The 23,073-nt window shown below is 36.8% G+C and overlaps 5 protein-coding genes across 5 annotated transcripts; 3 read left to right on the top strand and 2 right to left on the bottom strand.

Moving 5' to 3' along the window:
• Window positions 1–188: 188 nt before the first annotated feature.
• On the top strand, window positions 189–3,056 carry LOC116135352 (protein FAR-RED-ELONGATED HYPOCOTYL 1-LIKE-like). Its single transcript, XM_031421051.1, has 3 exons — window positions 189–402; window positions 1,962–2,641; window positions 2,844–3,056. Exons 1-3 carry the CDS (start codon window positions 365–367, stop codon window positions 2,915–2,917), a joined length of 792 nt encoding a protein of 263 aa, XP_031276911.1. The 5' UTR covers window positions 189–364; the 3' UTR covers window positions 2,918–3,056.
• A 1,099-nt stretch (window positions 3,057–4,155) lies between these two features.
• Window positions 4,156–6,559, bottom strand: LOC116135286 (laccase-17-like). Its single transcript, XM_031420995.1, has 6 exons — window positions 6,407–6,559; window positions 6,162–6,313; window positions 5,834–6,078; window positions 5,604–5,732; window positions 4,542–5,504; window positions 4,156–4,447 (listed from the first exon to the last, which is right to left on the bottom strand). Exons 1-6 carry the CDS (start codon window positions 6,521–6,523, stop codon window positions 4,317–4,319), a joined length of 1,737 nt encoding a protein of 578 aa, XP_031276855.1. The 5' UTR covers window positions 6,524–6,559; the 3' UTR covers window positions 4,156–4,316.
• A 5,615-nt stretch (window positions 6,560–12,174) lies between these two features.
• Window positions 12,175–13,847, top strand: LOC116135350 (probable WRKY transcription factor 49). Its single transcript, XM_031421049.1, has 3 exons — window positions 12,175–12,512; window positions 12,604–12,747; window positions 13,309–13,847. Exons 1-3 carry the CDS (start codon window positions 12,265–12,267, stop codon window positions 13,811–13,813), a joined length of 897 nt encoding a protein of 298 aa, XP_031276909.1. The 5' UTR covers window positions 12,175–12,264; the 3' UTR covers window positions 13,814–13,847.
• Window positions 13,848–18,507: 4,660 nt separating this feature from the next.
• On the bottom strand, window positions 18,508–18,718 carry LOC116135266 (cyclin-dependent protein kinase inhibitor SMR4-like). Its single transcript, XM_031420962.1, has one exon. It carries the CDS (start codon window positions 18,715–18,717, stop codon window positions 18,532–18,534), a length of 186 nt encoding a protein of 61 aa, XP_031276822.1. The 5' UTR covers window position 18,718; the 3' UTR covers window positions 18,508–18,531.
• Window positions 18,719–21,256: 2,538 nt separating this feature from the next.
• LOC116135349 (probable WRKY transcription factor 49) lies at window positions 21,257–22,929 on the top strand. Its single transcript, XM_031421048.1, has 3 exons — window positions 21,257–21,594; window positions 21,686–21,829; window positions 22,391–22,929. The coding sequence occupies exons 1-3, from the start codon at window positions 21,347–21,349 to the stop codon at window positions 22,893–22,895; spliced, it is 897 nt and encodes a 298-aa protein (XP_031276908.1). The 5' UTR covers window positions 21,257–21,346; the 3' UTR covers window positions 22,896–22,929.
• Window positions 22,930–23,073: the final 144 nt, after the last annotated feature.

Below are 23,073 nucleotides of genomic sequence, written 5' to 3'. Positions count from 1 at the left end.
TGAACATGAACATGAACACAACTAGTGTCTGGATAAATGTGAGGTGTTCGTTTTCATAATTTCCTTAAAGTAAGGCATCAAAGAGTGAGGTAGACCCTTTAATTTGACAGCTCGGAATAAGTCACGTGGACTAGGTGTGGCCTGTGTCCGACTTATCAACTTATGCGCCATCATTCATTCCCAAAACAAACACAAGAGCGAGGTGTTGTGGTATTATTGGTCAGTGCTTCTCACGCTCCTCAAAAGAGGCTTGATTGATCTTACAAAAACAAACGAGAGTAATCTATTCTGAGATATCCTCCAACGACCGACGTGGTAGTTTCCCTTTTCATCTGCCCGGTTTCAGCTTCTCTGCCTCACTCACATGGAACCAGATGACTCCAACCCATCTCAGCCTGACAGGTTTTTGCTTCTGGGTTTTTTATGTTATTTAATTATGTTTTATATGCTGTGTGGAGCTCACTTTTGAGTAATCTGTGTCATCAAAAATGGATTTTTTTTTTTTTTTTTTTTTTATTTGATTGATGCCAACTTGTTTGAACTTTGTGTTACTGAAATCTTCTGAGACTAAAAAGTTGGAGAAATGGCGTTTTTGGAGTATGTTTGAGTACTGAAATTGTATGTAATAGTAAGTAACTGATGGGCTAGAGTGAAGTGTGATTTGATGATTGTAAATCGATCTTTATGCTGGATTCACTGTTAGTATTTAAACTGCGGTTCATGTTTTGTTCTTCTAGGATGAGGGATTTGATTCTTGCGGTGTTTCAGCAGAACCCAGCTAGTTATTTGTTGTGATCAAGTTAGTAGCTAGAGGTTTAGATTGTCTTTTTCGCAAACTATATAGAAGTGTCAGCCATTCTCATTAGTGACAATTTGGAAATTTGGGAGATTTATTTACTTTGAACTCTATTGAAAAAAAAAAAAAAAAAAAACAGGAAGACCATATTCGCATCGAAGCCTAATTACGGGGAAGTCTACTAGATTGCATTTAGAGTCTGTCATAACTGTTTTTAATTGCTTTCCTCCTTAACTTATATTTGTTTTTATTGAAAATACAATTTTATTTTATTATTTTTTTTTTTTTTGGTGATTTTCCATTGCAAGAGAATTTGTGGGAATCGGAGTTGAATTGTACCGAGCGGTCTTGCTCCATGTTTAAAGACCGAAATATTCCTTGTTTTGATCTCCTTCTATTCTTTTGTCACACCTACACTTACTCATATTTAAGTTTAAACAATGATGATATGGACATCTACCGATTGCAACAACAAAAAATGAATTTTCTCTGACTGCTATATATTTGATTTTGAGATTAAATCCTTTACTTGGTAGTTGGAAGATTCTTTTGTCCATATTTTTTTAACGGTTATAACTAACCATTTGAATTCAACTTGCTGGTTATAATTGGGGATTGTTTTCACTTTCCCTCTAGACAAGACTGATGTGTTTTTGCTAAAACTTTCCTAAATGATTTTGTATCATAGTAACTCATAGACACTTTGTGAACCAGCGCAACTACTAGCTTAACCTAGGGGAAGCATTTTGAATCGTGACCATGGAGTCAATGCTTTTTAGAACAAACTTTCTTGTCTATTATACTTGTGTGTTGTAGCTATTTGGATCGAATGGTTAACGTCTTGTGAATTCATACATTTTCCCTAATTATCTTTATTTATTGCATGGTCAATTGAAATGAGAAGTATAACTAACTTCAGAATGATATCATTTTGCTTTACATAGGAATGAACTGTGTTGGCTTTTTAGATGGTGTCAGGTTTTAGTGTTGTTTCCAAACCTTAAGCAGACAGTGAAAGGATTGAGAAGCTTGAGACCATCTTTTTGAGTTTCTCTATTTTTATTGCAATTTTAAACACATTGTGTATATTTTTTTACCTCTATTTTGCAAATCACAGCTTCTTATAAACCATAGCTTTTTAATGCTTTTCTACCAAAATTTTCAGCTTCCTCTTTAATGGAAAACATGTGATCAATGTTATTGACTTGAACAAGAAAAGGAAGTTACAGTCTGAACAATTGGGCTTGCCTGTAGCGAAGCATAAATGCTGGGATGGAAGCTTACCATCTAAATCTATCTCTAGATTTGTTGAAAACCTAGAGGTAGAGGATTTCCATAAAAATATAATCAAGGGAATGGCAGAGGCAGAGACCACTGACGATGGGTCTGAAGAAGAATCAACAAAAGCTAGCGATAGCTTTGCAGAAGATTCTGATTCTGCAATGTCTGTAAAGGGTGCATCTAAATTTGAAGCTGAGAATGGAAAAATGTGGCCACACATTAGGCCTTCCTCTTCTTCATCTAATTGGGGCTCCAGCAGTGTCAAGGAAAACCGTTATTCTTTGGAGGATACAGCAATGACAGGAGACATTGGCAAAGAACAATTTACTGTTGTGGTTGAAAAGCTCCACTCTTCCCATTATGTTGATGGAATACACATCGCTGAGAACCTTGATGAACCTCTAATTGATTACGGAAGCCATATGGAGTACCTTTGCTCCAGATATGATAAAAACATCATGGAGCAGCAATACATAGATAAGGAAATTGAAGATTTTCTCTACTCCAATGAAGTGAATCCAAATATATATGTGCTTTCCTCTGGAAGGCAGAGCGGTGATCAAGGTAATTTTGTTTGACCCAGAAACTTTATGCATGAGTAAGAAAGAAAAAAAAAATAGTGCCATGCCACTTGTGATTTGCAAGTAAATTGGGTGGTCTATGAATCCAGTTATATTTATCATTCATAATATAAATGTGAGCACACTAGATCATTTCTTTTTTAGTCATTTGCTGAGTGGGATACTAAGTTTTATTTTGATTGCAGAGGCTGAGCGAGGCAAGAGGAAACCAACCATTGACCAAGAATTTGAACAGTATTTTTCCACACTTATGCTCTAGCAGAGGTTCCTAGAACATGAACTTGTAAAATGTATATAATGCTTTGTAGCTATTTGGTGTATTTGACTTATGTGACTAATGTCAAAACTCGCTAATGGCTTATCTCTGGCTATCCCAATAAATGAGGTAACTTAATCTAGCTCCGACCCTGGGAACCAACTTAGTTTTTCTTGCATGAATCAATTTATAAGAAAAGAGGTGGTAGCTTAATATATTTATCATTTTAGTATCTCAGTTCAACATATGTGCTGAACCCAAAACTCATCTATCCGTTCTCTTTACTACTCATGTTTTGTGTAATTGGGTTTCGACCTCTTGTAATCCTGGTGTAGAATGTTATTTGTGAAGATGGGAAAACTTAGTTTCAAGGGCAATTATATATCTCATGATCAGTCTTTCTCCATTGGAAGTATTGCTGACAATTTTTTATTTCTGCATATTGTTATTTATTCTGTAATGGTTTTAATGGCCAGTTTATTCATAATCATTCTGCAAATACTTGGATTTTTCTTCTTTTGTCTTTTTTTTTTTTTTTTTAACCCTGGTATGCAATGAAACTATTCATAATCATTCTGCATATGAATTATTAAAGAAAAATGACTTGGACAAACTCTATGCATTTGCTTTTCAGAAATTAGGTTTAGAATAACTTTTGATTTGATTTAAAGTTCCTTCCTACCAAATACAAATACGATAAGAAATAAAGAGTGTGTGTCTGCTAGTGCTGAAAATGATGGGCTATGCTTCTAATAAAGGGGAGCTGTATTCCACTTTAGAGATTAAATCAAACAGTGGTAAGCCTCTGTAAAGTTTACATTGCTTTTTTTATTGCCCTTTTTCGTGTTAATTTTATCTTAAACTATAGATCAAAAGTCAAGCTTCAGTCTTGGAATTCAAGCAAGGTGAAATTATTACAAGACTTAAAAGCGCTTGTAATTGGAGCCTTTCTTGGTAGTTTAGGTCCACAATAAATCTTAAAGAAGGTTATTAAATTAATCCACCTGACATTAACACTTGAACTACTATATACTCTTAACAGAATCACAATATCATGACACATTCTGAAAAAGCTTTTCTCCTTTCTTATTAATGAAGCACACAAAAAAAAAAAATAATNGCCTTTCTTGGTATTTTAGGTCCACAATAAATCTTAAAGAAGGTTATTAAATTAATCCACCTGACATTAACACTTGAACTACTATATACTCTTAACAGAATCACAATATCATGACACATTCTGAAAAAGCTTTTCTCCTTTCTTATTAATGAAGCACACAAAAAAAAAAAATAATTACACGATTATTAAGTTAAGAAAAATGGAATTTATGATACAAAAACACTCGCAAAAAAAAAATTTTGCCAGTCCGGAGTAGAAATAATCAGTCAAGCCTCAAGAAGATCAACACTGGGGAAGATCAGACGGTGGTGGTGGTAGCTTCTGGTTTGGTTGTGGCCCATCTAAAACTATCCATGCCATCCTCAGCCCCCAGCTCGTGTGTACATCCAAATGACAGTGCATAAGCCACACCCCTGTTTAAATTGTAATAGGGTAAGTACTGAATCATATAACAGAGAAAAACTTTGAAGGATGAAATCATGTATTTTTTCCTGCAAATTATTGTACCTGGGTTGTCTGCGAAGAAGCGAATGGCGATCCAACCACCAGCAGGAACACCAGCGGTATTCCTCTGCATGGGATCGACTAAATTGAATTTTTTAGGATCATTATTAGGATCATAGTTTCCGAAACCAAGTCCAACGACGAAGAAATTGTATCCATGAAGATGAAGAGGGTGACTCTCAGCACCAAGAATACTGGTGTCCTGCAACACCAGCTCCACGCTTGTGTTAAAACGCAAAACCACAGTGCGTGTGCCATTGCTTACATTAGTATTATTCGGTGGCGTCCCAGTGTAGTTGAACGGAATCGGGGGATTAATCGGAAAATCTGCAGTGTATACTCCATTGTTTTGTCCAAAGAAGTAGGATTGGAGAATAGCTATTGAAGGTAACGCAAATGACACATTGTTAACCGAAGCTGCAAATTTGGTCGTATTAGTAGGTCCTTGGCAAGTTGTGTTCTTAGGACATGGATTTGTCCCAAGTCCAACAGTGAAGAAAAATTTCTTGTCCACTTTTAAAGGAACATTGGCAGGATACTTTGCACTGGCTAAGCTACGAAATTTCCTGGTGAAGTTGGCTACAAAGTTAGTGGCATTTATTGCAGGGAGAGTTGGTTTGAATAGAGGAAGCTTTTTTGAGGATGAGAGATTTGATGGTCGCTTGTATCGGAGGATACCGGCGGTGGTGGAATTGTCAAATGTGCCCCTGCCAGTGAAGTAAGGCCTGGCCTCCATGAGGAAGGTGGCATTGGGAAAGTATGGTTTTGTTTTGAGAAGAACGTTTGTGGTTTGGCCTGGAGTTATGAGGAGCTTGTCTGTGTTGAAAGGTTTGACATAAACGGCGTCGGCTTCCACAACGGTGAGGTTGTGATTAGCAATGCTGAAGAAGAGCTCATCGTTGAGTGCAGCGTTGATTAGTCTCAGAAGATATGTTTTTCCAGGCTTCACCTTCAGCTTGTATATATCTACAACAACAAACCAAATCTTGCTCAAGATTAATTATAAGTCAAAATCCCCACAATGCCCCTGGAAACCTCGGACAATAAGGTTTACAGGTTTTTCACCTTGAGAAGAGCAGTTGTAAAGTGGCCCTGGAAAACCATTAATGGTGTATGCATCAGAAACGTTTGGTCCTGCTCCTGTTTGAAGAGATTGGTTAATGATAGCTTCTGGGTCTACATTGAACCATTCTCCTGTAATTCCAAACATCAATGCATATATTAATGTTAATAAAATCTCCGAATGCATGGCAATTAATTAAATATACCAAATATTCAAAGGTTTTTTTTTTTACCAAAAAGTATAGGGATTTCCTTGTGGGGTTTCCGAAATGGGTAGGATTCATTGCGCTTTGGGAAGATGATGATGGGTCCATAGAGCGTTGATCTCAACCATGAGATATGAGCATGCCATAACAAAGTTCCTCTCTGTCCTGTAATGGTGAAATTATACGTGTAGGATTGGCCAGTTTGAATGGGACATTGTGTTACATATGCTGGTCCATCAGCCCACCCGGATGTCAACTGCCTAACTCCATGCCTGCTCTCTCAAACAAAACAACCACAATGTTTTAAAAGTTATATAAATGATAACATATTCAAGAAATGTAGATTAATTCATACCAGTGAATTGTGACATTGTTTGAAACATGATTAACCACTTTAACAACGACACGATCGCCTTCCCGAGCCACCAACCGAGGCCCTGGGAATCGTCCATTCACACTGATAATGCTCCTTGTGTGGCACAATCTTGTCACATTTTGGTACATGATCTTAAAATAAACAATAGTTTGAAGTTAGGATGGAAAAAAGTATAACAAAAACAAATAAAAATAAACAACCAATACAAGTTATTAGTAATGTACATTGAAGGTATAGTGTCTTGTTATGCCTGCTGCAAACTCCGGCAATAGAGATACAAGGCAAAAACCAAAGAGCAGAGTAGCCATTGGAGCGCATGAAGGAAGATCAGAGGTTCCCATAATTTGTATTCTCTCTCTCTCTCTCTCTCTCTTGATTTGATATAGTGTGGAGCCAAAAAAAAACTAAGTGAAGTGATTATGGAAAAGAGAAATGGTGCTTAATAAATAAGGGATGATTAGGTATCAAGGTTATGATTAATTAATAAAACTTATTTACAATTTAGATGGTCACCTTGTCTGCTCCTCTTTGTTTTTGGTCGAGCTTAATTTTAGAGTGCTGATAAAGTAAGATGTAAGCATTTGATTACCAGAATGACCTTCTCTTATTGGTTCATTTTAAGATTAGAATTAAGGTACACATTATCACCAACAATTTAATTAGTTTCAGATTTACCAAATTGTACTGTTTGTAATCTCTAGAACTTAGTTAAGCTTCTTCTTCTATTGCAAGAAAACATCCAGAGGGGTGAAAAAATGGGATGTAGACCTCTTCTCTGTATATTTTCTATTTCCTGACAAGACAGTTTACACAAGTTTCTGGCATTTCATTTTTTATGTTGGCTCTCATTCAGTCCTTCAGAATTTTTACCGTAATTTATATCTTAATTACATTACTAATATCAGCTCTTTTATCCTATTTTGATAATTAATCTGTAAAACCTACTGCTGCTCCTTCAAGAGAAACCCATATGTGACAACTATTAAAAATTTGCTCCTTCAAGCAATATTTCTAAACTCCTGCAATTTCCTATTATTCTAATGGGTTTTACTATTTTCATTGTGATAAACTAATTACTTTTAAGAAAAATATTACGTTTACAACTCAATCTCACAACTTTTTTTTACAACTCTAACATTATAACAAATGAGCATTGTCACGTTAACTCTCACCATACCAAGGCACCTAAGACACTACCAGAAATAAAAGGTCGTTCTTTCAGAAGGAACAGTTGTTCTTTTATAAGGAATGAATGTTCCTTAATGAAGGAATGATCATACCTTAAGGAATGAAGGTATGACCATTTGTTAAGGAGGTATGGTCATTCCTTATTAAGGAGGTATGGTCATTCCTTATGACCATACGTTCGTTAAGGAACGACCATTCCTTAAAGAGGTATGGTCATTTCTTATGAAGGAATAGTCATACCTTCGTTAAGGAACAGTCATTCCTTGGAATGGTCATGTTGTTCTGTAAGAAAAGAATTGTCGTTCCATAAGGAAGGAACAATTGTTTCCTACGAAGGAATGATCGTTTCTTAAGTCTAATTAAAATCATTTTTTATCTTGGGTGTGATGGAGCTGACGTAACAGTGTCAACTCAGCTGTCACGTTGAGATTGTAAGAGAAGTTTGTGAGAATAGATTGTGGGTGTAGGATTACTCCTACTGTTAATATATATGTTGAAGCATTTTAGGGTTAAGGAGAAAAGAGTAGTACTATATTTACAACTTTTTCATACAACACTGATATGACAGTTCGTAATTGATCAATTTACAGTAAGTTTCGTTTGCTTAAATGCAAGTTGATCAATCACGGGCTGTCATTTTAGGGTTGTATAAAAAGGTTATATGAAAAAATTGCAAAGTATAGTTTTATTGAAAAGAAAAATGAGGGATTAATTTTGGGAGTTGTATCTTAACAAAGGAGATTAGGAAAGTAGGTAGTTGCTGGAAAGACAGTTTTAATGTATTCTGTGAGTAGTTCCTACTTCTCTTTAACAGTAAAATTGATTTAGAAGCGTTCAAAATTGGCACTTTCCTCCAACTATTTTGTCTTTCAAACTAAGAAAAAACACAACAGTTTCTTCACCATATTATATGATTTTCATGCAAGCAACGTTAAATTATCTACTACAAAAATCAATAGTGGTTTTACGTCCATTCTTAGTTCCCATCAATCAATTCCTTCTGGAACTTGTTGAAGACTGTGAACCCAAACAAAGCCGAAGAAAGCGTGAAAATTCAGCTTGAGAAGAGAGAAATAAGAGTAATGTTCAAGACCGTTTGATACGTAAATTAGTTCTTCATCATCATCATCATCATGCAGTTTCTCTCTTACCAACTGGCGTTACTGGTTGCAAGAGAAGGATGTGCCATCAAACGTTTTGCCACGCCTGAAAATGACTGATATCTGCCCATTTTCCCCCATAGGGTTCAGATATCGTTTTTACAGGCCCTGATTCAACGGGTGGTCTCGTCTAAGCTTGTAAACTTAAATTCAAAGTCACTATAGTATTGGTTCATAATTTGACCGAAGCTGAAGGGTTTGTTGAATATGAAATCGTTCCTGCTGTGTCTCCTTACAAATTAACAATTGGTACATGTTTGATGCTCATATTACACCTTTATTCAAACCTCTAATTATAATAAATAAATTTATTTTTTTCAACAATGGACTGTTCATGTCAGTTTATCCACATTTTAACTAATTTGTTAAATAAGAGTATGTTTTTTTTTATATATTTATTCCCTTTTTTCTATTTTATAAAACTTAAAATACGTTCTTAAATTCAGTGCCAGTTTGAAACTCGTGTCTAAAATTTTAATCTAAAAATTTTATGGTTCATGGGATTCCAGCTTCGTTATTATTTTATTTCTGAGTTCTGACGACGTTAGGTAGCCGTATGAGGTTAAAGGCTGCCGCATAAATATTCAAATCACAGCCGTTGGCAGGTAATCATTGCCTGACAACGGAGGAATCTCACAACAATTTCAAAATCAAAAAAAAAAAAACAAACACATAACATAATCTGTTCTATTCCATAGAAGAGAAATGAATTAATCTTTCAATAACAAATTACTTCCTTCACTACTAAGTACTAACCATCTCACTAACAAATTATTTACACTACCAAGAGGATAAGAGAAAACCAACCATAACGATACCGGAAACGCTAAGTTAAGCGCAAGCTTGCCTCCTTACTGGCATGGCAAACAGAGCATCAAGATCAGGTGGCTGAAAATAACCGTTCTTGGGCGGGTCACGCTTTTTTTCAACCATTGATTTCTTCCTTGGAGGTGGTGGACAAACAGACGCCGCGGGGATCCTAAGCTTCGGAGTTGTGCAACCTTCTTCTTCTTCCATTCTCAGCCGTTGGCGGAAACACGTACACGGAGCTTGGGATCTTGAAATGAAATTAACAGCTAGAAATTGGACAAGGAGAGGTGATTTAATAGAACGGTTTTGAAATTTTTAAATTTTTAAATTTTGGGAAGAGAGTGGGAACATGGGGGATGTATAATGGTGACGCTGGGTGGAGTGTACGGGATTTAAAGATCGTGTGGTGACAGCTAGCTGGGAATCTTTTTTGCATACGTGGCGAGAAATCAGTCACTGATTATGTCTACGTGGTCAGGGATGGCCCACCTCCACCCCGTTTTTATCGTGGTTCAAATGTGGCGGCGCCAATTTCAGTCGGTGTTTGCGCGGGAAAATATTGGGGCCTGAATTGCTTTTCATTGGGCCTTGATCGTGACCATTATTGGGCTGACCTGAAACGATCTAAAGACCATATAAAAACAAACCATACTCATGTATTTCTTGTGCCCCACTCCACCCATTTCGTTTCTAGCATTCAACAAGGTCTGAATTAAGACCCAAACGGATACAGACATACAGCAGTACTCTATCCATTACCCATATTAGTTGTCAATCTTTTTGTTATTTAATGCAATGTAATTTCTGTGGACAACTCACAACCGTTCATTTATACTAAGAGGTAAAGGCCAAATCCAACAATCACCGGTTTAATAAAAACTCTTAAATGAATTATTCAAGATCTCTTGAATTTGAGTCTCCCTTCAATTACTAATTAAGATGGTTATTAAAACTTTTATGTAACCGATAAGTCTAAAGTCTTAGGAGAATAATTGAGGTGCACGTAAGTATGTATCTTATATCTGGTCAATGATTTTAGATTCCGAAAGATTAGTTGATATGTACATAAACTGACCTAAACACCTATGATTATCTTAATTTCTTACGAAATTGAGATCCTATTACCCAAAAATTAGAGGTCCAATGGGATAATTTTCCATTTGTATCGGAGTATGCGAAATTTCTAAGAAAGTAAAATGAAAACGAAAGTCCATACAATTGTACGTCCGGAGCTTGACCCAACCTAAAAGGTCCCACCCTGGCCTGTCCATATTTTTTAGAGGTTAAGATGGGTTGGTTGCACCGTCATTTCCATTTTCTAGGATCAAAGGCTCGCCGTGGCTAGCCGAGACGGGGACAGCTCGAACCGCTCCATTTTCCACACGTGAAAGTCAACACAGAGTGGGGTCTCAACATTCAACGTGTCACCCAATCACACGCAACTTGACCCTACCCTAATAAAGGGTTGACTTTTGAGAAGCGTCCATAAGGATTTGGTCTTAATCACCTTCCCCTCCCCACTTCACTAACCGACGCACCTTCCTGTTAGACCTAAGCCCACTCTGACAGTCAACTCTACCCAGCCATTCAGCCACCCTTTGTCTCTATCTGCGGCGGGCCATGGTGGTTTTCTAGGATTCACAAAGTCAAAGCCACATGCTTACAAAACTTCCCTCACTTTGAAGTAACCTCTCAGTAGCATCATCTTGTGTTGCAGATTAATTTCTATTTCTAAATGCTGCTTGTACATTTCATATCTGCTGACTCCATTAAAGACCATTGGATATTGGTTGTCCATTTCTGCACATGCATATCTTCACTACTGCCTCAAAATTTTGACCCACCCCACCTCATTTTTTGGGTAAATACGAAGCTTAAATATGAATTTTACCGGCCTTTAAAGAATTTTGTGACACATGTTCGTCACTTCAGAGATGACTTGTTCATTAATTCTGGTTTGATTAGTGGATGTTAAGCAGTATCATTCATGACAACTGTTGTTTCTTCTTATAGCGACCTCTAAGCTTCTTCGGAGAAGCTTTTTGCCAAATTCAAGCCCAATTACAGGTGGTTCTTATGAAGAATTAATAATAATGCAAGCAGGAAAATGTAGTTGGGTTCTCATTTGTTAAAGGATTAATATGTGCTAATTTCTTTCCTTCACTCAAAGTCTTAATGCTGAATAATTAATAAATATGACAACAGCCTCACCTAGGTAGCCCAGCATTAATATTCCCATAGACTTCTAATTATATTATACCATGAATTAATCTAATAATACATGCTCAACTGCCTTGAAGATAATTGATTAAGAAGAGAATGATAGTTGCAGATACAGACTTGAACATAATTCAAAGGCATATATAATATTTATACATTCTTTAGTGGTTGACTCTTGCTTTTAGTTAATTAAAATGGGGTCACGAGTCAGGTAGATTTGGTCCACCTTTGATGCAACAATCCCATCAAAAACAATGTAAACAAAGACAAACTCAGCATCAAATGCAGATACAGACAATCCAACCAGGCAATGGATTTGTACTAGCTTCAACAACAGTAAAATCTTAAACAAACCATCTTCAAACGTTGGCTGCAGCTTGCTGTGAATCTTGATGCTAGATGCGAGTGAAGTAAAAAGTAATATGGTGGTGCCCCATTTTAGAGTTAACCAAAAGTGTAAACGTTGACAAGATTTGGAATTCTTAACAAGTCAAAATGGAATATAAAAATAATACAGTAACTCTCTGAATTTATTGTGAAGAAAGCACACACGTAGACGTCACAAATTCCTCCTCATCTACTCCACTCTCTCCTCTTTTTCATAAGCCTGCTGCTTCTTGTTCTTATACCCTTATCATTTCAGCTTCTTTAGTTTGACGCTTTCATCTGATGCACAGTTCGATTTAGTTTTCTTAAGGGTGATAATGGAGACAGAGAAGGCTTCTTCTTGGTTTGAAGATGAACTTGTAAGGGAACTTTTTGACGATGAAACTCCATTGTTTGTGCTACCGCAAGAGAATACTGAACCAAAGTCAAGTCCAGCTGCAAATGAAGAGACTGTTAATAGGCTCACTTCAGCCATCTATTCTGGCCCAACCATTGGAGATATCGAGAATGCGTTATCCATGACAACTCAAAAAGACCAATATTCCGAAGATCTTTCTCAAGCCAGGTTATTATTATTTCACAACATCTTTATTAAATATACCTCCGACTGCTGTCAGCTCTCATTCTAATACCATTTAAGTTTGATTTTCTTGCAGAATTTCATTGCTAGAAGGGGGTTTTGGTAAGCTTGATCACAAATACACTCTCAAAATCAAGAGCTTGGGCAATGGGATGGCTGATGATGGATATAAATGGAGAAAATATGGCCAGAAATCTATCAAGAATAGCCCCAATCCTCGGTAATTTGTTTTAACTCTTTTACTTCGTTATCGCTTAGCCCATTTTCCACATCATTTCATTTTCATGGCAGAAATATTACTGTATAAGATAATATGAATATCGGATGTGTGTGACTTCAGTGAGATAAAACGATTAAAACCACTTTATTCTTGTCCAATAAAGTTCACTGTCGTGATAAAATTATCATAAAATAATGGTTCACCAAATGCCGCAGTTTCCTCAGGAGTAATCTGCACTTGAAAGACAATTTGTTCGAGAGCATATAATGTCTCCAGATTTTACTAAAATATAAGGATTGAGATTATCGACCTGAGTTTTACATTATACTTATAAAACTTCAAGAAAACTTATATAAGGAGAGGTTCTTAATTCAAAAATAAACATTTATTTAGTAGTTACATAAACAGAAGACTAAAATTTTAGTTGGCTAAAGTTTCTCAAGATTCCAACCTACCTGGTATAAGCATTAATTTCTAATTAAACACTAGTGCTTTGTGACTCAGTGTCATTTATATTTAGTACTGTTTGAAGCTTATTACAATTACATATGTGGTGAACAGGAGCTACTACAAATGCACAAACCCAAGGTGCAGTGCAAAGAAGCAGGTGGAGAGGTCCTGTGAGGACCCAGAAACACTAATAATCACCTATGAAGGGCTGCATCTTCACTTTGCTTACCCATATTTTCAAATGAATCCACCAATGAAGAAGCAGAAAACATTAACAACCATTTCGCAAGTCAATTCCCAGCCTCAGGAAACACAACGACAGCCACAAGATGTCCATGGGAGCCCATCAAACTTCAATTTTGAAGCCCCACCAAGGACGTTTGACGACTGCAGACTGCTGGAACCAGCTGCAGAACAAGGACTAGCGATCAGCCCACAAGGCCTGCTAGAAGATGTGGTGCCTTTGATGATTCGCAATCCCTCTGCCACCAATGTCTCTTCCAATACCACTTCTTCTTGTTCGTCTTACCGTTCACCTCCCACTTCACCATCTTCTTTGTCCTGGTCCCCTGGTTATTCACCTTTGTGTTTTGATATGGGCTTGCATTCAATTTAATATTATGAGTTTTTATTAGGTGAAGGTGTACATTTTAGTGGTTTATAATTATAAAGTATTAATGTATTTTTATTTTGATGTGAACAAAATAATGTTATTATTATTAATAGTGCCAATCAAGTTAACTTTTATATAATAGATTTTATAATTAAGTAATACTCAAATAGAGAAGCTCCAACTTTATTAAGAGGTTTTCTTGATTCGCTGAGATTTAATCAAATAATAAATATCTTCCTAAGATTTCAAAAATAAATTCTACTTTCCGTAAATTATTGGTTATGTGTCGCCGTTTATTTTAACATCAAAAGATTAACGGTAAGAGAAATTATGATGTTTTTATAACCACGTAGGGATTTTTGTTATTCAAGTATAACCAAAAGGATTATGTTATTGACGCATTTATTAATAGATAATAAAGCTTGGGATCTTGAAATGAAATTAACAGCTAGAAATTGGACAAGGAGAGGGGATTTAATAGAACGGTTTTGAAATTTTTAAATTTTTAAATTTTGGGAAGAGAGTGGGAATATGGGGGATGTATAATGGTGACGGCATGGGTGGAGTTACGGATTTAAGATCGTGTGGTGACAGCTAGCGGAATCTTTTTTGGATACGTGGCGAGAAATCAGTGCTGATTATGTCTACGTGGTCAGGATGGCCCACCTCCCACCCGTTTTTATCGTGGTTCAAATGTGGCGGCGCCAATTTCAGTCGTGTTTGCGCGGGAAAATATTGGGGCGCTGAATTGCTTTCATTGGGCCTTGACGTGACTATTATTGGGCCGACCTGAAATGATCTCAAGCCCATATAAAAACCAACCAACCTTGTATTTCTTGTGCCCCTCTCCACCCATTTCGTTTCTAACATTCAACAAGGTCCGAATTAAGAACCAAACGGATACCAGCAGTACGCTATCCATTACCCATTTATTAGTTCAATCAAAAGAGATAAAGACAAACCAACCTTGGTGATCAAATGGTTGATAGGAACTTTTGGATATTACTCAATATTTTTCTGAGTTCGGTTTCTCTTGGTTGCTAATTAGGATGGTTACTGAAACTTATCTGACCAATAGTCTAGAGTCTTAAGAGAATAATTGAGGCACATATAAATTGGTTCGACACTCTTTACTCATCGATAATTTCAAAATCTGAAAGATTAGTTAAGGTATATGTAAACTGACCTAACAGCCCTGATCTCTTAATTCTTACGGAACTGAGATTCCATTACCAACCATTACGCGAAATTTCTAAGAAAGTAAAATGAAACGAAAGTCCTACAATTGTACATACCGAGCTTGACCAACCTAAAAGGTCCCACCTGGCCTGTCCATATTTTTTAGAGGTTATGATGGGTTGGTTGCACCGTCATTTCATTTTCTAGGATCAAAGGCTCGCCGTGGCTACCGGACGGGGACAGCTCGAACCGCTCCATTCTCCACACGTGAAAGTCAACACAGAGTGGGGTCCATATTCAACGTGTCACCCAATCACACGCAACTTGACCATACCCTAATAAAGGGTTGACTTTTGAGAAACGTCCATAAGGATTGGTCTTAATCACCCCCTCCCCCACTTCACTAACCGACGCACCTTCCTGTTAGACCTAACCCACTCTGACAGTCAACTCTACCCAGCCATTCAGCCACCCTTTGTCTCTATCGGCGGGCCATGGTGGTTTTCTAGGATTCACAAAGTCAAAGCCACATGCTTACAAAACTTCCCTCACTTTGAAGTAACCTCTCAGTAGCATCATCTTTGTTGCAGATTAATTTCTATTTCTAAATGCTTGTACATTTCATATCTGCTGACTCCATTAAAGACCATTGGATATTGGTTGTCCATTTCTGCACATGCTATCTTCACTATTGCCTCAAATTTTGACCCACCCCACCTCATTTTTGGGTAAATACGAAGCTTAATTGAATTTTACCGGCCTTTAAAGAATTTTGTGACACATGTTCACACTTCAGAGATGACTTGTTCATTAATTCTGGTTTGATTAGTGGATGTTAATGTGTGTAAGCGTATCATTCATGACAACTGTTTGTTTCTTCTTATAGCGACTCTAAGCTTCTTCGGAGAAGCTTTTTGCCAAATTCAACCAATTACAGGTGGTTCTTATGAAATTAATAATAATGCATGCAGAAAATGTAGTTGGGTTCTCATTTGTTAAGGATTAATATGTGCTAATTTCTTTCCTTCACTCAAAGTCTTAATGCTGAATAATTAATATATGACAACAGCCTCACCTAGGTAGCCCATCATTAATATTCCCATAGACTTCTAATTATATTATACCATGAATTAATCTAATAATACATGCTCAACTGCCTTGAAGATAATTGTTAAGAAGAGAATGATAGTTGCAGATACAGACTTGAACATATTCAAAGGCATATATATTTTATACATTCTTTAGTGGTTGACTCTTGCGCTTCTTCTTCTATTGCAAGAAAACAATAAGAGGGGTGAAAAAATGGGATGTAGACCTCTTCTCTGTATGTTTTCTATTTCCTGACAAGACAGTTAATACAGTTTACACAAGTTTTTCCCATTTCAGTTTTGATGTTTGCTCTCATCCAGTCCTTCAGACTTTTCATTATTATTCTAAACTCCTGCTCCTTCAAGCAATATTTCTAAACTCCTGCAATTTCTTATTATTCTAATGGGTTTACCATTTTCATTATGATAAACTAATTACTCTTAATTAAAAAAAATGTTATGTTTACAACTCAATCTCACAATTTTCTCTTATGTGGCAACAAATAGACATTGTCACGTGACTCACGTCATCTCTTACCATACCAAGGTACCCAAGACACTGCTAGAAATAAAAGGTTGTTCTTTCAGAAGGAACAGTTGTTCCTTCATAAAGAATGAATGTTCCTTAATGAAGGAATGACCATACCTTAAGGAATGAAGGTATGATCATTCGTTTAAGGAGGTATGGCCATTCCTTATGAAGGAATAGTCATACCTTTGTTAAGGAACAGTCATTCCTTATAATGGTCATGCTGTTCCGTAAGAAAGGAATGGTCGTTCCATAAGGAAAGAACAATTGTTTCCTACGAAGGAATGATCGTTTCTTAAGTCTAATTAAAATCATTTTTTGTCTTAGCTGACGTAGCAGTGTCAACTCGACTGTCACATTGGGATTGTAAGAGAAGTTTGTGAGAATAGGTTGTGGATATAACATTACTCTTACTGTTAATATATATGTTGAAGCATTTTAGGGTTAAGGAAAAAAGAGCAGTACTACATTTACAACCTTTTTCATACAACACTGATATGACAATTCGTAATTGATTAATTTGCAATAGGTTTCGCTTGCGTAAATGCAAGCTAACCAATCACGAGTTACCATATTAGGGTTTATAAAAGGATTGTATGAAAAAGTTGCAAGTATAGTTTTATTGAAAAGAAAAATAAGGGATTAATTTTGGGAGTTGTATCTTAACAGAGGAGATTAGGAAAGTAGGTAGTTGCTGGAAAGACAGTTTTAATGTACTCTGTGAGTAGTTCCTACTTCTCTTTAACATTAAAATTGATTTACAAGCGTTCAAAATTGGCACTTTCCTCCAACTATTTTGTCTTTCAAACTAAGAAAAAACACAACAGTTTCTTCACCATATTATATGATTTTCATGCAAGCAACGTTAAATTATCTACTACAAAAATCAATAGTGGTTTTACGTCCATTCTTAGTTCCCATCAATCACTTCCTTCTGGAACTTGTTGGAGACTGTGAACCCAAACAAAGCCGAAGAAAGCGTGGAAATTCAGCTTGAGAAGAGAGAAATAAGAGTAATGTTCAAGACCGTTTGATACGTAAATTAGTTCTTCATCATCATCATCATCATGCAGTTTCTCTCTTACCAACTGGCGTTACTGGTTGCAAGAGAAGGATGTGCCATCAAACGTTTTGCCACGCCTGAAAATGACTGATATCTGCCCATTTTCCCCCATAGGGTTCAGATATCGTTTTTACAGGCCCTGATTCAACGGGTGGTCTCGTCTAAGCTTGTAAACTTAAATTCAAAGTCACTATAGTATTGGTTCATAATTTGACCGAAGCTGAAGGGTTTGTTGAATATGAAATCGTTCCTGCTGTGTCTCCTTACAAATTAACAATTGGTACATGTTTGATGCTCATATTACACCTTTATTCAAACCTCTAATTATAATAAATAAATTTATTTTTTTCAACAATGGACTGTTCATGTCAGTTTATCCACATTTTAACTAATTTGTTAAATAAGAGTATGTTTTTTTTTATATATTTATTCCCGTTTTTCTATTTTATAAAACTTAAAATACGTTCTTAAATTCAGTGCCAGTTTGAAACTCGTGTCTAAAATTTTAATCTAAAAATTTTATGGTTCATAGGATTCCAGTTTCGTTATTATTTTATTTCTGAGTTCTGACGAAGTTAGGTAGCCGTATGAGGTTAAAGGCTGCCGCAACAATATTCAAATCACAGCCGTGGCCAGGTAATCATTGCCTGACAGCGGAGGAATCTCACAACAATTTCAAAATCAAAAAAATAAAAACAAACACATAACATAATCTGTTCTATTCCATAGAAGAGAAATGAATTAATCTTTCAATAACAAATTACTTCCTTCACTACTAAGTACTAACCATCTCACTAACAAATTATTTACACTACCAAGAGAATAAGAGAAAACCAACCATAACGATACCGGAAACGCTAAGTTAAGCGCAAGCTTGCCTCCTTACTGGCATGGCAAACAGAGCATCAAGATCAGGTGGCTGAAAATAACCGTTCTTGGGCGGGTCACGCTTTTTTTCAACCATTGATTTCTTCCTTGGAGGTGGTGGACAAACAGACGCCGCGGGGATCCTAAGCTTCGGAGTTGTGCAACCTTCTTCTTCTTCCATTCTCAGCCGTTGGGGGAAACACGTACACGGAGCTTGGGATCTTGAAATGAAATTAACAGCTAGAAATTGGACAAGGAGAGGGGATTTAATAGAACGGTTTTGAAATTTTTAAATTTTTAAATTTTGGGAAGAGAGTGGGAATATGGGGGATGTATAATGGTGACGCTGGCCACTGGGTGGAGTGTACGGGATTTTAAGATCGTGTGGTGACAGCTAGCAGGGAATCTTTTTTGGATACGTGGCGAGAAATCAGTGACTGATTATGTCTACGTGGTCAGGGATGGCCCACCTCCCACCCCGTTTTTATCGTGGTTCAAATGTGGCGGCGCCAATTTCAGTCGGTGTTTGCGCGGGAAAATATTGGGGCGCTTGAATTGCTATTCATTGGGCCTTGATCGTGACTATTATTGGGCCGACCTGAAATGATCTCAAGCCCATATAAAAACCAACCAGACTCTTGTATTTCTTGTGCCCCTCTCCACCCATTTCGTTTCTAACATTCAACAAGGTCCGAATTAAGAACCAAACGGATACAGCAGTACGCTATCCATTACCCATTTATACTAAGAGATAAAAGACGAAACCAACCTTGGGTGATCAAATGGTTCGATAGGAACTTTTGGATATATTACTCAATATTTTCTGAGTTCGAGTTTCTCTTTGGTTGCTAATTAGGATGGTTACTGAAACTTTTATCTGACCAATAGGTCTAGAGTCTTAAGAGAATAATTGAGGCACATATAAATTGGTTCGAACACTCTTTACTCGATCGATAATTTCAAAATCTTGAAAGATTAGTTAAGGTATATGTAAACTGACCTAAACAGCCCTGATCATCTTAATTTCTTACGGAACTGAGATTCCATTACCAACCATTACGCGAAATTTCTAAGAAAGTAAAATGAAAACGAAAGTCCATACAATTGTACATACCGAGCTTGACCCAACCTAAAAGGTCCCACGCTGGCCTGTCCATATTTTTTAGAGGTTATGATGGGTTGGTTGCACCGTCATTTCAATTTTCTAGGATCAAAGGCTCGCCGTGGCTACCCGGGACGGGGACAGCTCGAACCGCTCCATTCTCCACACGTGAAAGTCAACACAGAGTGGGGTCTCAATATTCAACGTGTCACCCAATCACACGCAACTTGACCATACCCTAATAAAGGGTTGACTTTTGAGAAACGTCCATAAGGATTTGGTCTTAATCACCTTCCCCTCCCCACTTCACTAACCGACGCACCTTCCTGTTAGACCTAAGCCCACTCTGACAGTCAACTCTACCCAGCCATTCAGCCACCCTTTGTCTCTATCTGCGGCGGGCCATGGTGGTTTTCTAGGATTCACAAAGTCAAAGCCACATGCTTACAAAACTTCCCTCACTTTGAAGTAACCTCTCAGTAGCATCATCTTGTGTTGCAGATTAATTTCTATTTCTAAATGCTGCTTGTACATTTCATATCTGCTGACTCCATTAAAGACCATTGGATATTGGTTGTCCATTTCTGCACATGCATATCTTCACTACTGCCTCAAAATTTTGACCCACCCCACCTCATTTTTTGGGTAAATACGAAGCTTAAATATGAATTTTACCGGCCTTTAAAGAATTTTGTGACACATGTTCGTCACTTCAGAGATGACTTGTTCATTAATTCTGGTTTGATTAGTGGATGTTAAGCAGTATCATTCATGACAACTGTTGTTTCTTCTTATAGCGACCTCTAAGCTTCTTCGGAGAAGCTTTTTGCCAAATTCAAGCCCAATTACAGGTGGTTCTTATGAAGAATTAATAATAATGCAAGCAGGAAAATGTAGTTGGGTTCTCATTTGTTAAAGGATTAATATGTGCTAATTTCTTTCCTTCACTCAAAGTCTTAATGCTGAATAATTAATAAATATGACAACAGCCTCACCTAGGTAGCCCAGCATTAATATTCCCATAGACTTCTAATTATATTATACCATGAATTAATCTAATAATACATGCTCAACTGCCTTGAAGATAATTGATTAAGAAGAGAATGATAGTTGCAGATACAGACTTGAACATAATTCAAAGGCATATATAATATTTATACATTCTTTAGTGGTTGACTCTTGCTTTTAGTTAATTAAAATGGGGTCACGAGTCAGGTAGATTTGGTCCACCTTTGATGCAACAATCCCATCAAAAACAATGTAAACAAAGACAAACTCAGCATCAAATGCAGATACAGACAATCCAACCAGGCAATGGATTTGTACTAGCTTCAACAACAGTAAAATCTTAAACAAACCATCTTCAAACGTTGGCTGCAGCTTGCTGTGAATCTTGATGCTAGATGCGAGTGAAGTAAAAAGTAATATGGTGGTGCCCCATTTTAGAGTTAACCAAAAGTGTAAACGTTGACAAGATTTGGAATTCTTAACAAGTCAAAATGGAATATAAAAATAATACAGTAACTCTCTGAATTTATTGTGAAGAAAGCACACACGTAGACGTCACAAATTCCTCCTCATCTACTCCACTCTCTCCTCTTTTTCATAAGCCTGCTGCTTCTTGTTCTTATACCCTTATCATTTCAGCTTCTTTAGTTTGACGCTTTCATCTGATGCACAGTTCGATTTAGTTTTCTTAAGGGTGATAATGGAGACAGAGAAGGCTTCTTCTTGGTTTGAAGATGAACTTGTAAGGGAACTTTTTGACGATGAAACTCCATTGTTTGTGCTACCGCAAGAGAATACTGAACCAAAGTCAAGTCCAGCTGCAAATGAAGAGACTGTTAATAGGCTCACTTCAGCCATCTATTCTGGCCCAACCATTGGAGATATCGAGAATGCGTTATCCATGACAACTCAAAAAGACCAATATTCCGAAGATCTTTCTCAAGCCAGGTTATTATTATTTCACAACATCTTTATTAAATATACCTCCGACTGCTGTCAGCTCTCATTCTAATACCATTTAAGTTTGATTTTCTTGCAGAATTTCATTGCTAGAAGGGGGTTTTGGTAAGCTTGATCACAAATACACTCTCAAAATCAAGAGCTTGGGCAATGGGATGGCTGATGATGGATATAAATGGAGAAAATATGGCCAGAAATCTATCAAGAATAGCCCCAATCCTCGGTAATTTGTTTTAACTCTTTTACTTCGTTATCGCTTAGCCCATTTTCCACATCATTTCATTTTCATGGCAGAAATATTACTGTATAAGATAATATGAATATCGGATGTGTGTGACTTCAGTGAGATAAAACGATTAAAACCACTTTATTCTTGTCCAATAAAGTTCACTGTCGTGATAAAATTATCATAAAATAATGGTTCACCAAATGCCGCAGTTTCCTCAGGAGTAATCTGCACTTGAAAGACAATTTGTTCGAGAGCATATAATGTCTCCAGATTTTACTAAAATATAAGGATTGAGATTATCGACCTGAGTTTTACATTATACTTATAAAACTTCAAGAAAACTTATATAAGGAGAGGTTCTTAATTCAAAAATAAACATTTATTTAGTAGTTACATAAACAGAAGACTAAAATTTTAGTTGGCTAAAGTTTCTCAAGATTCCAACCTACCTGGTATAAGCATTAATTTCTAATTAAACACTAGTGCTTTGTGACTCAGTGTCATTTATATTTAGTACTGTTTGAAGCTTATTACAATTACATATGTGGTGAACAGGAGCTACTACAAATGCACAAACCCAAGGTGCAGTGCAAAGAAGCAGGTGGAGAGGTCCTGTGAGGACCCAGAAACACTAATAATCACCTATGAAGGGCTGCATCTTCACTTTGCTTACCCATATTTTCAAATGAATCCACCAATGAAGAAGCAGAAAACATTAACAACCATTTCGCAAGTCAATTCCCAGCCTCAGGAAACACAACGACAGCCACAAGATGTCCATGGGAGCCCATCAAACTTCAATTTTGAAGCCCCACCAAGGACGTTTGACGACTGCAGACTGCTGGAACCAGCTGCAGAACAAGGACTAGCGATCAGCCCACAAGGCCTGCTAGAAGATGTGGTGCCTTTGATGATTCGCAATCCCTCTGCCACCAATGTCTCTTCCAATACCACTTCTTCTTGTTCGTCTTACCGTTCACCTCCCACTTCACCATCTTCTTTGTCCTGGTCCCCTGGTTATTCACCTTTGTGTTTTGATATGGGCTTGCATTCAATTTAATATTATGAGTTTTTATTAGGTGAAGGTGTACATTTTAGTGGTTTATAATTATAAAGTATTAATGTATTTTTATTTTGATGTGAACAAAATAATGTTATTATTATTAATAGTGCCAATCAAGTTAACTTTTATATAATAGATTTTATAATTAAGTAATACTCAAATAGAGAAGCTCCAA

The sequence above is a fragment of the Pistacia vera genome, unplaced genomic scaffold (assembly GCF_008641045.1).
Source record: "Pistacia vera cultivar Batoury unplaced genomic scaffold, PisVer_v2 Contig298, whole genome shotgun sequence".
Taxonomy (NCBI): Eukaryota; Viridiplantae; Streptophyta; class Magnoliopsida; order Sapindales; family Anacardiaceae; genus Pistacia; species Pistacia vera.
Note: the sequence above shows the minus strand (reverse complement) of the source record. Positions and strands in the feature narration are given on the sequence as shown.

Bases quoted from the DNA above. Each gene is read 5' to 3' on its own strand.
- LOC116135266 (XM_031420962.1), bottom strand. From the start codon at position 18,717: ATGGAAGAAGAAGAAGGTTGCACAACTCCGAAGCTTAGGATCCCCGCG.
- LOC116135349 (XM_031421048.1), top strand. From the start codon at position 21,347: ATGGAGACAGAGAAGGCTTCTTCTTGGTTTGAAGATGAACTTGTAAGG. The intron at 21,595-21,685 runs GTTATTATTATT...ATTTTCTTGCAG, and splicing joins GAAGATCTTTCTCAAGCCAG to AATTTCATTGCTAGAAGGGG. The intron at 21,830-22,390 runs GTAATTTGTTTT...TGTGGTGAACAG, and splicing joins AAGAATAGCCCCAATCCTCG to GAGCTACTACAAATGCACAA.
- LOC116135352 (XM_031421051.1), top strand. From the start codon at position 365: ATGGAACCAGATGACTCCAACCCATCTCAGCCTGACAG. The intron at 403-1,961 runs GTTTTTGCTTCT...CAAAATTTTCAG, and splicing joins AACCCATCTCAGCCTGACAG to CTTCCTCTTTAATGGAAAAC. The intron at 2,642-2,843 runs GTAATTTTGTTT...TTTTGATTGCAG, and splicing joins AAGGCAGAGCGGTGATCAAG to AGGCTGAGCGAGGCAAGAGG.
- LOC116135350 (XM_031421049.1), top strand. From the start codon at position 12,265: ATGGAGACAGAGAAGGCTTCTTCTTGGTTTGAAGATGAACTTGTAAGG. The intron at 12,513-12,603 runs GTTATTATTATT...ATTTTCTTGCAG, and splicing joins GAAGATCTTTCTCAAGCCAG to AATTTCATTGCTAGAAGGGG. The intron at 12,748-13,308 runs GTAATTTGTTTT...TGTGGTGAACAG, and splicing joins AAGAATAGCCCCAATCCTCG to GAGCTACTACAAATGCACAA.
- LOC116135286 (XM_031420995.1), bottom strand. From the start codon at position 6,523: ATGGGAACCTCTGATCTTCCTTCATGCGCTCCAATGGCTACTCTGCTC. The intron at 6,079-6,161 runs GTATGAATTAAT...TTGAGAGAGCAG, and splicing joins AACAATGTCACAATTCACTG to GCATGGAGTTAGGCAGTTGA. The intron at 4,448-4,541 runs GTACAATAATTT...CAATTTAAACAG, and splicing joins CTTCTTCGCAGACAACCCAG to GGGTGTGGCTTATGCACTGT.